Here is a 16,134-nt window from a genome sequence, read left to right as displayed (position 1 = left end):
GGTTAAAAATGACTCAAGTATTAAATATTTTGATGCTGTATTTACATAATTCCTTCTGCAAAGGAATTCATTTGTATCACTTTTTGTGGGAAAGAATGTCTATTTTACCACACAAACTATGTAGGTTCCTTTTTAATTTGATCAACAATTGAGACAAGTAGAAGGGAATAAGCATTAAGTTTGCTGGGTACCATAGTATTTTTATGAATATTACCTCATTTGAAAGAACTTAGCAGGGAATTTGACCAGATTTTAAAATCACTTAACAATTCTTAGTAATTAATACTCGTTTCCATTTTGATAGAGAAAATGAACTTGTTTACAAAATCAGATCTGAAAAACTCCACTTTCTCTTGTTAAGCAATGAGAAGGTAAAGTTTTATAGAAAAGGTCTTTAAAAACACAGAGGCAAACTATGAAAAAGACAAGATTAGGTTAGATGATCCTTAAAGATCTTTTAGTAAAATTAGATTGTTCAGTTGTTTCAGTCATGTCTCACTATTTGTGATCCCATGGTGGGGTTTTCCTGGCAAAGACAGTGGAGTGATTTGCCATTTCCTTCTCCAGCTCATTTGACAGATGAGAAACTGAGGCAAAAAGGATTAAGTGACTTGCCTTGGGTCACATAGCTAATATCTGAGGTTGGATTTGAAATCAAGAAGAGTCTGACTTCAGGGCTGGCACTCTATCCGATGTGTCTTATCAAATCCAAAATAGGAATTCAGAAATTTCAAGTAAGTATTGGTCTTCTATTATTCAGCAGAGTCGCAGACATTTCATCAGGGGGTTCACTCTTTTGTTCTGACATATTTTTGTGACTTAAGGTCTAAACTATTTTAATTTACAAGTTTTTTCTCCCTTAAATTTTCTTGGAAGTGTCAATTGGGGTCAGGGAGAGAGACTACTCTTCCAATCATTTGCATCTTTTTTTCCAATTCAGTAGTTATTTTCTGAGCTTGCTTTCCCTCTGTAGTATTACAGGTTGCTTCTGCATTGATTTTTTTTTAGATTTTCTATATTATTATTTTTTCCTAATTTACTTTTTAAAAAGTATAATTTAAACTCTAGGTTCAGACTGCTGAACTTTAAACCTCTGCAGATGAATGGCCCTAAGGACTCTTTCCTTGGCATTTTCCTCTATAGATTTCTCCTGTTTGGGAAGCTTAAGCTTATGTAACTGGTAAAGTAATGCTTCACCTGAGAACCAACCATAAAGGATAATAAATTCTTCTCTAAGTTATAATTCCAAAAGGTACATTTAACCATTATTTGCCAGATTTGGGAAATCAAGGTAATCTAAAGAACTTTAAAAGCTAAACAATCAAGAAAATCCCAAAAATAACATTTTGATCATCTGAGATCTTCCTCAGAAGTATGAATATTTTGTTAACTAAAACGCTTAAGAAAAACACATTTTCTAAAGTTTTCTCAGATCTGGATTTTATTTGTTCTTTAACCATATTTTGTTAATTCTCAAAATATATTACCTAATAAAAAGGCATTGGTCCTAATAGAATGTTACACTTTTAAGTTAATCTGAAGTATTCCTTAATTCAAAAAGTCAGTTATTTATGAAAGGTCTATGTGGTTATACTCTTCATCAATCATTTCTTACCTTGAAATCAATGATGCTGACCAAATTTTAACATCTTCACTGCTGAAAGAATTGGAGGAAATGAACTTAAAACTGAAAAGATTGGGTTAAAGTAATGTTTTGGTTTTTTGTAATCTAGTAAGAACATGGAACAGGTCACAAATAGATCTTTTCTTGTATAATCTTTTGGAGGAGAGGTCAGGTTATATTCTGCCTAAAGGCAGGGCAGAGAATGACCAAACTATTTCTTTTAGTTCAATGAGAATTATGTACCCATTCTATGTAAGGTTCTAGAAAGATGCCAAAAGTTTTGTTACAACTTACTTAAAAAAAAAAAAAAAACAACAACAAACACATTCTACTGGGGAATAGGACCCCTATTCTTTGTGGAGTGGTGGTCCTCCTTGCCAAGATACATTTACTTCTGCTTTCAATCCATTTCTTCCCATATGCTTCAAGAAGATGCCCTATTAATCTGCTCATCTTTGATCTCTTTCCCATGACTGTATAGTATGCCCATCTCTTCCATCTTTAAGAAACATATTGGAACCATAAAATCTTCTCAATCACCTTTTATCTCTTCCTTTATTTGCCAAATTTATGGACTTCTAAATAAGTACACATGAATGAAAAAAATTTGTCTAACCTTGGTACCCACTTGCATCCCATTTTCTTCATTACTAACAATCCTGGAATTTCTAAGTATCATCAGTCTTTTCTCTGTCTTCATGCTAATGAAATCTCTAAAACTTTTGATTGCTGAGTACCCCCTCCTCTTGGATTTTCTCTTATTCCTCTTATCTGAGGCAATAATACTCTTTGGAATGTCCTTTTTCATATCTGTTCACTTCTGTATCCTTTGCTAGCTCATCATTCTGTTCAAACCGTACTTGACCTTTTAAGATTCTGAATTAGGTTCTCTGCTTTCTGCCATGGTGACCTCTTCAGTTGCAAGGTTTAGTTTTCTATGCAGAAGACCACCAAATTTATATGTTTTGACATTACCCACTAACTGCTGGACATTTCTACATAGACATTCCATTAACATTAATTCAATATATGCAAATTAGAGCTGATCATCTCTGCCCGTTTCCACTTTCCAACCCAGATACCTCAAAACTTCTGTATTTCCTGTATAAGCCACCATCATATAAGTCACCCAGGTCAGTAAACTCAAGACTCTTCCTTCTCCCTCACAGTCCACATCTAATCAGTTGCCAAATGTTTAATTCTACATCCCTAATATCCAGCCTCTCTTCTACAGAGAATGCTTTTTGTTCAGGCTTCTGCTTGGATTTAATTAGCCTTTCTAATTTTAGCATATCCTCTTTCCATTCCATTCTCCAGATAACCATTAGGTCTAAGGTCACCAGCAGCTACTATCATCTAAGATGCAGTAAGTCTATAGATATGAGACAGGATTATGGAAAGAATTTCTGAAGCATATCACATCCACAAAGTACACAGTTTAAATGATTATTTCAACTGAATTGTATCTGAAGATGATAAAAGAAAATAATAGTGACTATCATTCTATTGATTCTGGTAAAGTATTAAGTGTGTCTAAAAATGAAGTGATAGGTTAAAGTTCACGAAATAAATAGCAGATTAGCAGTAATTTACCTTCCTGACAAATTTTCTCTTGCATTTCCTTATGGTTTCTTATCTGAAGGATAAGCTAGAGTGGCATCAATATACAACTCCAACATAAAGATAGAAAAATGGTTTGGTAAGATTTCAAGTAAGTTCATTAGCTTCAGGAAGGTCAGACAGGCATAGTTGTGGCATCTGGTGAATCAGAGTACCTTTCAGGTGTTTCTCTGAGGCCTGTCTAAAAATAACTAACCTCTCCTTACTGCAGAGATTCAGATGGAGCCAGTGTTACAGAAGAACAAGAACAGACTATTTTTAATCAGGGCTCAGGGAAATACCTGAGAATGTATTTCTCAGCTTCACCTGAGAATGTATTTCTCAGCTTCAAGTGCTGCATTTAGAATTGCATCAATGGCTGTTTTTTCCACCAGTTAACTACCCTGGTGCTAACACCCAAACCCACACCTATCTATACCCTAGTTACTAAGAACTTAATTTTGCGTAACCAAGTAACTATTATGTCAACAACCACTATATGCCCACAATACAGAAAACTTAGTGGAGGACATGGGCTCATCTCCATATATTCATATATACTATAATTAGAAAGTGACAGAATACAAGGCAGGACTATTAAAAAAAATCAACCTATTTCTTTATATGATCTATTGAAACCAGTATTATTAATTTACAGATCCTTCTAATGGATATAAAATCTTTTTAAAGAATGTCTCAAAACCACAGCCAATTGGTTATAGACCAAATATCTAGATATTTTCAACAATGATATTAAATTTATTGGACAGCAAAGATGAAAATTATTCACCAATTTTCAATATATAGGTTATATATATACATATATATATATATATATATATATATACACAAACAGAAATGAATATTTGGACATTTTGATGATAAAATGTTTCATAAACACTGTAAAATGTTTAAAATTTTAAAAATGCAGTGAGGCTAAGAATTAAAGATGGGGTAAGCTAGTTGATGTAGAGAAAAAACCGCTGGGCCTGGATTCAGAAAGACCGAGTTCAAATCTGACCTACACTTACAGGATCCTGTGAGATCCTGGGCAAGTTGCTTATTAACCCTTTATGCCACTGTTTCCACATCTGTAAGAAAATCCTAAATAAGATCACAAAGAGTTGGACATGACTGAAAAGACTTAAACAATAACAAAATAACAATTACAACTGATTTTAACTCACAAATTTCTATTACATTGGGTAAACTCAGCATTGGTTGCTTTCAAAGGCAAATCTCTTAGGTAAATATTTTGTTTTCCAAGTAGATTATAAGCTTCTTGAAGATAAGCCTAGACCTCAGTTCCTATTCAATTGTAATTTTATATCAAGCCCAGACACTTTCTGTAAATAATGCCTCAGAATTGTTTTTGACACATTTGAACCTCAAATGTGATTTGTTAATATGTAACAAATATAACTTTTTTTCCAATTTAAAATAATTTTCACCAAAAGTATATGAAAATATAGATTTATTTCCAACTTTCCTAACAAGAAGATGATAAGTTGTCCCTTCTTCCCAACCTCATTCCTCCCTATCCCGCCATCAATTTCTAAAAATAAGACTTTTGTTCATCATCTCTTTATTTACTCACATTTTTGGATAAAAATATTTCAGAAGGATGGACTTATGAAAATGGCATAATCTTGAAGGAAATATACAAAAGAAAAATAAATATTAAAACCAATTAGAAAATAGCAAAATATCTTCCTATTACTTTGAATTACTGAAAATCTTTACCCATTAACATCAATGCACTAAAAATTTTGAATATTACATTACTTAAATCAAATCTTATTCTTGATGTTTTTATGAATTGTGTGCAAATAGAATTCAATTTTTTCCCTTTTCAAAATGACATTTACAAGTGGTTGAGAATATATTGACCTTGGTAGACTTTTCATTCTTTGCATTTTTTACTTTTTGTATTAGAATGCTACATAATTTATCTTTGAAGTCAGTATTTCAAAGGGGAATCACACATTCATTTCTTTAGTACAAAAATCTGAATGCTTATAAAGAAATGATTATGATATATAAATTGAAATGTCATTACCATCTTATTTTTATCTATGGCATCTTTGAGTTTGTTTCCATAAATCTTTTTTCTTGCTAAAAAGTAATGACTGAACCCAGAATAAAAAATTAAATCTATATTACGTTAACCACATAAATAATAGATTTAATTGGTAAAAATGAATATACTTAAAAATAAAACAAAAAAATTTACTAAGTTTCAGAATTTCCATAAGGAACAAAATATCAAAACAATTTGATAAACTCAAAAGTAAAAATATTATTTACATATTTCATTCATTAGACTTAATAAACAAAGGTTTTCTTTTAAACTTTTTACACAGGAAAATGCAATTTCACTCTTTTTCACTGAGAAAATCTCTAGGCTGAAAGAGTATAAGTTATAACACCATTATTTCTTGACCTAAGAAAAATATCAATTCTGAAGGCTATTTAAAATATATACATATATAAAATGCACTGAATTCAATTTCTCATTTTCTGTGAGCAGACACACTGAATGGACATATGTAGATGATAATACAGATTTAACCAAATGGACAATTCATCCATTTAAGCAAATGGATGTGTTTTTAGAGCAAGCCTTTTTTTCTATATATATATATATATATATATATTTCAAAAAGGTACAGAATTTGCTTTGCACTGCTGAGGGGATATCTTCAATTTAAAAATTATTTAACAGGTTTTTCACTGAAGAAAAAATTTTTAATTAGATTTGAGACAATGAAGATCAATATAATTACAGAAGTGCAATAAATACTAAGTTTTAAGAACTCTTTATGTTCTGAATAAATGAATGCACTTTTCCTCTATGTAAAATATTTAAGAATCTTAGATATAAATAAGTCCCAGCACATATGAATCCCAAACTAATTCCTTCCAAATTATGAAACTGCTCAAGATTTAAAATGGAAAATAAAATATACTTTTAATACAAAAACTTTATAGTGTTATTATGTCCCTCCCCAATAACCTCAACACCTGATTTTCTTCCTTGGAAGTTTCCTGATTTTATTCGTGCTACTTCCAAGTTCCACTTTGTGTCACACTTCAAAAGAGTCCTACTACTATTTTTTAAACCAATATGCTTAACTGAGAAGCAAGGGAGAGAGGAGGAATATGAAAGACAAATAGGACAAAAACTTCAAATTCCATAAAAATTTTTCTAAATTTTCCAAAACAAAGGTATATCTCAGAGTAGAAACGAATACTAACAAACATTTCAGACTAGAAATATTAAAATCATTTTTATCAGTTAAATAAGGGACTTTAGAAGAAAAATCATGACCTAAGCTTACAGAACCAATTTTAGGTTTTAAAAATTACTTAGGTCTCTCTACATTTAACTAATGGTTGTTCTGTTGTCAATAGCCACATGAGCACGAACCATTTAACTCTATAATCTGCATTTTCACATATTACATGACACAATTTGATTCCATACTAGAAATTTTACATAGAACCTCAATGAATTAACACCAGGGTACTAAGGACCCCAAATTGACAAAAACTAAATAGGGTAACTCTAACTACCAGCAAATTTTCCAAAGGAGCACAAAGTACATGGTTTCAACCTTATCACCCTACTTATATTTGAAAGCAGGCTTCCAAAAATAAATCTTGTTCTTTGTCATTTCAGCAAACTTTTCATTTTCATTCAACAGCTCTGTAATTATAAACATAGTTTTAAGGCAAAATTCCTAAGACCACTTTTCTTTCATCACTGATCCATTCGGCTAACTCCAATACGTCGTCGTCTCCTAAGGAAAGCCTTTAAATTGTATTTCTTTGGCTCTAGCATGCAAGGGCCATTGTAGACAAACAACACTGTCATCTTTTCAGAGTAAGTGAGATTCTGAAGAAGCTGTAAAAATTAAAACACATAAAAACATAAGTTAAGGGACATTCTTTTAATGATATTATTCCATTATAACAATACTACAAAATTCTAGGAACTCCAAAATACTGACAAAAGACCAGTAATCACTGAATGATTTCCAATGCATAACTCTAACAGTCTGGGATCCTCAGTTGAACAGCTTTGAAAAGGGTTCAAAGACCAACCTGTATGTTCCAGGGAGTCCTCCAGATGATTAATATTAAAGGAACATAATCAAAATTTCTGGTGAGACTCTGGTCCAGAGTGGACTCTCTGAAATTGTTCCAGTTTAAACCTAAATCCTCATGTTTTCCCAGAATCAGCCAGTGTCTAGTGCTTACGATACATAATAAGCAATAAAGAATTTCATGCCCCATCTCTAAGGGCAGCTAGGTGGTGCAGTGGATAGAACATCAGCTCTGAAGTCAGGAGAACCCAAGTTCAAATCTGACCTCAGACTTAATACTTTCTAGGTGTGTGACTCTGGGTAAATCACTTACTTAACCCCAATTGCCTCAGGAGAAAAAAAAAAGAGTTATACAGATTCTTACAGAAGTAAGAATCCAAATCTGATTGGAGCATGAATTGAGTGGACAGTCTGGTTAAGAAGTAATAGTGAAAAATAGCAATAAGCTGGCATTTATATAGGACTTTAATTCTACAAAGTGCTTTATATATTTCATTTGGTACTCAATGGATATCAAAATAGGTATGATACATAAGGATATCTTCATTCTGTAGATGAAATATACGTCAGCAGGATTAGAATTTAGGTGGAAGTGAAAAGTTTAATAGAAGGGACAAAGTGATTATAGAAAAAGGATAGTGCCTGGCTAAATAGTTAACTCTATAGTGAAGTCAGAGTTCTGATGGATTTCTCTTAAAAATCTCTTTACCTGTCTGAATGCTAGCATTAAGATTTAGTCACAACACTAAATACAGCAGTGGATCAAACAGTGATAAAGATCAAATTCTTTTGACAAATCGAAGTTAGGGGAAGGTTCTGACTCTAACACTAGGTGATTATGGAAAAGGTGACCACACTATTTCAGGTAGTTTTTTTTTTTTTTTTTTTTTTAAGGTAGTGAGATCCAGCATCTGGTTTAGTGTCCTTATCACATACCAATGGCTACAGTCATTTGTAGGGATGCCCCTTATGTAGCACGAAAGAGCTGGGAAAATGTAATACACTCTACCATGGCAGGAAAAATGGGAAAAGCAACAACAATGAAGTTTCAAATAGCAAAGTGTGCTATTGGAATGGTTGAATTTTCATGAGCCTGAAGACAAATTTTTAATGAAACTACCTCATAAAAGTCCTCCATCCTTTTTACCTTTACAAATTGAAGCATTAATAAAAACGGGAAATAAGTTTAAACATGGAAAGACAATATTTTGTTTCACAGATTCACGTTTTCTAACATTTCATAATTGTAGGAAATGTCCTCTGAAGTGTATGTATTCTGTCATACAGCATTTCATGAGGAATAGTAATTAACACAAATGTACAACAATTTCAGAGAATGAAAATAAAATATAAAGAACCCTAATCACAGAGAACAAAATTTCATCTTAAATGATGTAGAAGGTATTTATCTATAGGGCACAGAGCACTGGCTCTAGAGTGAAAAGGATCTTGCTTCAAATACTGCTAGATGCTGACTATCTGGCATGATCTCAAGGAAATGACTTAACCTCCTTGGGCCCTAGTTTTTTTTCCCAACTCTGGAGGTATGAGCTTCTATTATCCTCTTTAATAAAAGAAATATTATTTTAATTCTTTCTGTTCTTCCTTTACCACTGCTACTACTATAAAGTACATGATTTATTTTTACCATTGGGTAAAATTCTCTTAAATTATCTAGTTACTAAATAGACATCATCAAATGGCAACATACTTAAAAGTATGTTAATGCTTTCAGGTCATAGATTACCTACCTTTGGGGTAATTAAGAAATACTGAGATGTGGTTTCTTTACAGGCAGTATTTACAACCATCTCAAACACTCTTCTTTCATTGGCTGGATCCATTCCCTTGATGATAATAATGATAATAGTAAAAATTAAATTTCTATTTATTGGAAAATGAATAAAACTTAATTACACAAAGTAATACTCTTACCTGATTGATTTCATCTACAACTCTGAATGGACATCTATTAAGTTCCTGGAGTGCCATCAAGTATAACATCGTGGAAACACTTCTTTCACCTCCACTTTGATGACTAGAAGTTAATTCGTGCAGTTGGGTGCTACTGCGAAATTTGACCCTAATTCTAATTCCATATTTATCATAGTCTTCCTGTAAATCAGACACATTTTATAAATAACTTAAGCCTTTTCCTCTTGCATTTCATGTAGTACTTTTACAATAGGATAAAATAAGTTCTCAAAATAAAAATATCAATTATAAGATACCAATGGAAATGGAATCCTAGAAACAGTATCATTCCCCAGACTACTCATCCAACCCCTGTAGTAATCAAGGGGAGTATTCCTAATTGAAAGCCAACTATGTCTACCATATCCACTTCAACTACTGATTAACTGCCATCCTCTGGTCATCCTCAGTATCACTAGTCCTATTTCTAATCCCTGTGGCCACTGTTCAAGAGGAACAATCCTTAGGGAGATAGATCCAGGCAGCTGCCTCCAAAGTAGTCCTACCTTCAGGAGATCAGAAAGTTCTTATCCTTAAATGCCTTGGCATCATCAAAAATTGACTTTAGATGGTTTTATCAGTATTAACATTACTACTCTTTTTGTCTCTATATCTTAAAAGTCTACTTGGTTTTCTATCTAACATCCATCTTCAGATGTGGTCTCTTCTGTAATGTATACCTCGTGAACCCAAAGACTGGGTTGCTTTTCTGTTTGTATTCCCAGCACTTAGCACAGTGCTTTGTGAACATTGAAGTGCTTAAAAGATTTGCTTCAAAAAACCATTTACTACTCACATTCACTAGATGAGAAAAACTATTTTCTGAAATTAAATCTGTTTAATCATCTAAGAAGCAAATCAACCAATCTAAAACGTTACAAAATATTTAAATTAAAAGAGACAGTCTTAGAATGATGGCCTTAGTTTCCAGATATGTTACAACTGAACGTTATTGGAGAAAGGTGCATCAGTTCACCAAAACTAATGAATATAACATTTAGTTAAATTCCAGGAAATGGCTTTGCCTAAGTTGACTATCAACAATCCTTACCATATATAGGTGAAGAAAAAAAGGATTCTAGGAATGAGTCAATATCAAGAAAGAGAAAATATTCCTAGAGGAGGAGAGGGAGAGAATCCTGATAAACCTTATCATTAAGGGTTGCCTGTACTTACTTCTATTCCAAATTGTTAAGCAATACTTACATACTAAAAAAATCCCTGTGCCTCAACATTTTATTGTATTAACATTCTGCTTTACTACTTATCATATATTTAGTTATTTTACTTAATATTAAATACTAAAATTTGTGAAATTTTAGCTTTTGCAATATTACTAATTTTTTCACAAATTTTCACACTAATGAATTTTATAGTTCAATTCTAAATCAAGAAGTTTTTTCATTATTGTTCACCAAGTTGGATTCACCATTACTTTTATTGGACTGCAACAGGTCAATAATGAGATTATTAATTCACTGATCTTTAAAAGTCTCTAAAAAGGTTTGATTGAACAGATATTTTTCTTTTCTTCAATTTTTTTTTAGTGAACAATGATTTTTAACAGAAGACTTCTAAGACCTCAAACTAAATAAACTTAAGGGGGGGATTTCTATAGAAGAATAGTAAATTATTCTTCTTTAATTCTTTTGTAGTTCTTTTTGTAGTCAGGAAAGACATTTATACCTCATTTTCTGTATGGAGATCTACTTCACCAGCACACTGCATGGAACTAAAAAAACTGCCAAATTTTTCATTTATTTGTTCTACCAGATTTTTCAATGGATTGAGCCACCTTTCTTTAACCTAAAAATAAAGAGACAAATATATAGTACCATACAAATTTGAAAAAAAACCAAACCCCCTCAAACTATTATATTATAAAAAGAGCACAACATCAAATTAGACTTTATTACATACTGAATAAACTTTAAATACTAATATTTTCTCTAAAAAATTTTTTTCCCCATAAAAACAAAAAATCTATGAATCTATTCATAATATATTCCCTTTTATGTCCTTTCCCTCTCCTCATGTTCATTAGTTGAGTCAAGGGGCAAAAAACAGAATTTAAAATATCACCTTTGAAATAGTCTGCCTATAGTTATCCAGCTCATTTGTCTTTAGCTCTAGTTCTTCAGTTAGCTGTTGTATTTCTTGTGCTCTTTTTTTGTAATCTTCAACAACCTGGCAGCAAAAAGCACTTTACTTTAGGACAAATCTTTCAGAAGATAAAATAACATTAAAATGTACATCAATTAAAATCTTAACTCAAAAATGCCAACTGTGTTGCTTTGTTTGCATGTAATTAACTCATGCATTCCTTATGTACTGAAAATATGACATTTCTATCTTTTGAAAATTGTTAGACATTGCTATTCTAAGTTAGCCCTACTATTCTTTTTATAAAGAAAAGGCAAGAACACCCTGTTTCTTAGGAAAAATCTATTTAAAATTCTAATAGATTCAGAAGCTGGCATTTAAAGCACATTGTTCCTGCTGTCTAGCTTATTATTACCAAGAGCTCTAGTACAGAGTGGGAGGCAAGTACTAAGAAGACTGGGGGGGTGGAAAGCATACTGAAGCATTCAGGCCGGTGAAGCAAGAAGCTCTTGTCTTCTCTTCAGCAAGTAAAGAATCAATTTCTTCCACTGTGTTTGGGAGATCTTGGAAAGCCTAAAGAAAAAAAAATCTGTTCATTAGTACTAGGATAGTAAGAATACTAAGAAATAACAAAATTCAATTAGTATTTTACTGAGGCTGGCACCATGTAGGAATACAAAATAATTACATAAATATCGCTCTGAAAAAGATTACAATTTTCTTGAAAAAAACCTTGTAGAGAATACATATACACCATATAATTTATAAGGAATACAACATAAATTTGACATAAAGAATAAAAATAAATGGCATAAATACTGTCATTTGGGTTTAAAATATAGAATGAGAAATCAGGTAGGCAGTGGTCAGAAAATCTTTAACTCTTCATTCTCACCAAATTGTATTCCATTGGACTTTTCCATTATTCTTCATCCTGGAAGATTACTTCAATTTTGTAACTCAGACCCTGGAAATACCCTCTGACTCTGGAGACCTTTCCTCTGGTTGGTGTATTTAGAAGAGTTATTTGTATTCCCTATCTGCACTTTTCCATTAGGCATCCTTTTTACCCCCCATTCCTGTCTCACTCTCCTCTCACCTTCCCAACCCAAACAAAACTTACTTTTTCTAGCATTCCTTTTATATATTATTTTCCTCATTAAAATGTCTTTTTTTGTGTTTCATTTTCACTATTTAATACAGTGTCTGGCATATTCTAAGTGTCTGATAAATGTTTGTAGACTGTAGACTCTAAATCCAATGACCTTTCCACACTTTGTCAGGATTTCTTTCCCTCTTTCAGGGAAGCTCAAGTAAAGAGTACAGAAGAAATTTTCAGAGCTTTGTAATTGGAAAAAAACTGGACTAAGACAAATCTTTCCTGTTATCTAGTACATCAATGAGTTGTCGACATTTAACACTGAATGGAGAGCACAAAGGCTTTTCTTTTTCTTTCTTTTTTTTTTACTAACATATCTGGGCCACTCAACTAATAATCCAACCTCCAGAAAAACTTTCCAAAAAAACCTTTTTCTCTCTCTATATGTGTATATATATCTGTGTGTGTATGTATGTATTTTTAAAAGTAGAACTGGGTAAAAAAAGGATGAATGTAAGAGCCAGGAGACTGATTTTTTTGGTGATCACCAACCCAAGATTTGAGAATTATGGTGTTACAATTAAAAAATGATCTCTTTCTGAAATGATCAGTAATGTCACAGTAGGTTATATCTTTATATAACACTTAACAGTTTAAAAAGCAATTTCCTTACAAATAGTTTGTAACAAGTCTTACAAGAGAGAAATCTAGTGAAATCCAGCAAAATCAAGCAATTCATTAAAAAACTAAGATTAGAATTTAAGTCATCTGGTTCTCATTCTAATGCTCTTTCCTTTATACCACATTTTCTCTCAATAGTATGGGGGTAGGAGCATGTCGAAGAGTTAAATGCTAACAAAAGTAAAATACCCACATCTACAAAATTATGTACTCTCATACTTACTGTCTGGTACTCTTGAGGAATGCTCTGATCTGGGCCAAGGTTACACACGTGCCTAGCTTTCTTCATAAGCTCTTTGCACTTTTCTAGAAGTCTACGTTTTTTTTCCCCAAAAACATTGTATTGTTGCTATTATAATAAAATGAGAGAAGGGCTTTTAAGAATTTGGAGAACAGTTATTGCAAATAAAAGATTTGTTTCTTTAAATCATCAGAGCAAATTCATCTATGTATGTACTTTACTTCACAATCATGAGTAAATCAACTACAATAGTATTGAAAATTAGTTAATTTACTGACAAAGAAATGCAAATTTTGTTCTGAGAATAAAGGGTAAACTTACCTATATAATCTAGATAAGAAAAATTTAAACACATAGTGTAAACATGTTATAAAAAAAGAGCACTTATCTTCCATCTAGAATCATAGGTGTCCATGTGATGTCCCCATTCCCCTCAAATAAGGAAGATCATGGGGGTGAATATGACACTAGAATACAATTGCTTTAATTGACATACATAACAACTATTACTGGTATAAGAAGAAACATGCAAATGAAAAACTCTTGTATAAGATGAAAGTTTCTTGTCCCTGTACAATTCCTTAAATCTGACTTGGAATTACTTAATTCCCATAACCTGCTATCCTAGATGATATTGATCCAGCAGGGCAATATGAATAAATTCACTAATACTGTCATCGGTCTTGTTGAAACTGCATATTCTACACCATAATGGCCCTTCAGGGATCCCACACCACTGAAAATTGGAGATCAATGACTAACTTTTCTTTCCAGGGTTCCCTAAGACAGTTTTCAGTGGAGAATTGAAACACCAAGAACAGATAAATTCTCAGGATTGCTCAGCTATGACTTTAGATATGAAGATCATATTTAGTCCTGCTCACAAGATTCACCTCATACAATGATAAATAGAGCAATTAGGGGGGCCCTTTATAACAGATTACACACACACACACTTATAACAAAACTACAGAAAAAGACTTCAAGTCACACTACTAATTATAAGCAAAACTCTTAAGAGATATATATATCTGATACATTGGTGAAATTTTTTCTTGAAAAAGTCTGATTTACAGTAGAAATGTCTGGGTTTAAGATGGGGTCCTTATTTTTTTTTTTTTAGGGGGGGGAGGTAACCTCTAAAGGAAGAGATTAGATCTTTAGAAATCTGTTCTCAAAAAAATCTATTTATATTCAAACATATGTATTTGTTGTTGTTCAGCTTTTTCAGTTATGTTGGATTCTTTTGTGACCCCATGGACCTTGGTTTATGGAGTTTTCTTGGCTAAGATCATAGAGTAGTTTGCCTTTTCCTTCTTCAGTGTGACACATAGCTAGGAAGTTTATGAGGCTAGATTTGAGCTCAAGTTTTCCTGATTCTAAGCCTGGCATTCTATCCACTGAGCAACATAAACTCCTAATTTTTAAAGAACAAATTCTTTGGCTTTAAAATAAGGAACAGCTTTTCTATGGATGACCCCTAGTGGGAGATATTAGAATAGTTCTACAGTGGAACACACACATGAACATGTATTATATGCAGATAAAAACCATATTATATATTAGAATATATTATAATTATTATACTCTATATGCACATATATGCATACATATACAAACATATATTTATATAAGAACAAATTCTTAGAACTATTTTACTAGAGGTCACCTATAGAAAAGGTGTTCTTTATTTTAAATCCAGATCTAAAATGCATACATATGAATTATACTGGATAAGAATCTCCTTAGAGGATTTATAGAGGAACATGGTCAAAAATAAAAGTTTAAGTAAGGAGGCATGAATTTTTACAATTTATATAAACTTATATAAGTACACTAATGACACTGAAGATGTTTCAATATATATAACTTAATAACACTGAAATACAAGAATCAAAAATGTAGGAAAAGATTTCATATGAGAAATTAAGCAATTCCAGATGTGAGACTTTTCATCACTTTAACTATTATTTTCTTTTTAATCAGTGCTATTCTATATTTATTTCTTTCTGCCATGTAATATTACAACTGTAACAAAAGTCACTTCCCATTTCAAATTAACTGGATATATTTACAGCACAAGATAAATGGGTTTCAGAACATGAAAACTAAATCTTCACCTGAAAACTTAAAAATACTGTGACAGCATAATTTTAAAAATCAGTATTATTTATGGAAATGATTTATTGATTTTCAATCTATTTAAAGTGCTTTTCCCTTCTGGTTCTGCTAAAGAGGGAATGATAAGAGAAATAAATAAAAGCCTCTGGAATGAGTAATGAATGGCAAGCATGAGGAATTCACTTTTTGACTTGTTGCTTCTGGCCAATCAAGATAAGCTAGAGATGTCTCATGGACAATGTGCTCTCAGCATGGCATGCTGATATCATTAGGAATTATTGTACTTTTGAGAATCTGTACACCCAAATATGAACTTACAGTACTATTAGTTTTATTTTACAGATGAGGATGCTAAGAATCTGAGAGATTTCATGACTTGCCCTAGGTCATATGGTTAATAAGAGGCAGAGCAGATACATGAACCCAGATTTTGTGATTCTAAATCCAGTGCTCTCTTTTCAGTATAACCATTACAAAAATACTACAAACAAGGCAATGAATAAAGCACCAAAATTTGAATATATTCTGTTTAAAAGTATTGTACATGTATGACCTGTATATGATTGCTTGCTGTCTTGGGGAA

The 16,134-nt window shown here is 32.1% G+C and overlaps 1 protein-coding gene across 4 annotated transcripts in view; it reads right to left on the bottom strand.

The window, feature by feature from the left end:
• Nucleotides 1-16,134, bottom strand: part of SMC5 (structural maintenance of chromosomes 5) — a 75,463-nt gene that overhangs the window by 6,113 nt on the left and 53,216 nt on the right. For 2 of the 4 annotated variants that reach the window (XR_004230370.1, XR_004230371.1), the window contains exons 18-24: nt 13,413-13,538; nt 11,887-11,982; nt 11,389-11,493; nt 10,993-11,112; nt 9,268-9,447; nt 9,084-9,179; nt 4,821-7,130 (exon numbers count right to left, since the gene is read on the bottom strand). Coding sequence is in view for 2 of the 4 variants with exons in the window: in XM_031943618.1 (XP_031799478.1) it covers nt 6,987-7,130; nt 9,084-9,179; nt 9,268-9,447; nt 10,993-11,112; nt 11,389-11,493; nt 11,887-11,982; nt 13,413-13,538 (867 nt within the window). In the remaining 2 variants the exon portion in view is untranslated. Of the gene's footprint in view, nt 1-4,791; nt 7,131-9,083; nt 9,180-9,267; nt 9,448-10,992; nt 11,113-11,388; nt 11,494-11,886; nt 11,983-13,412; nt 13,539-16,134 lie in introns of those variants that run through there. The other 2 variants (XM_031943618.1, XM_031943632.1) reach the window with 1 other exon arrangement.

The sequence above is a fragment of the Sarcophilus harrisii genome, chromosome 1 (genome assembly GCF_902635505.1).
Source record: "Sarcophilus harrisii chromosome 1, mSarHar1.11, whole genome shotgun sequence".
In the NCBI taxonomy this organism is placed as follows: Eukaryota; Metazoa; Chordata; class Mammalia; order Dasyuromorphia; family Dasyuridae; genus Sarcophilus; species Sarcophilus harrisii.
The sequence above is the reverse complement of the archived record's forward strand: the minus strand, read 5'-3'. Positions and strand labels throughout refer to the sequence as shown.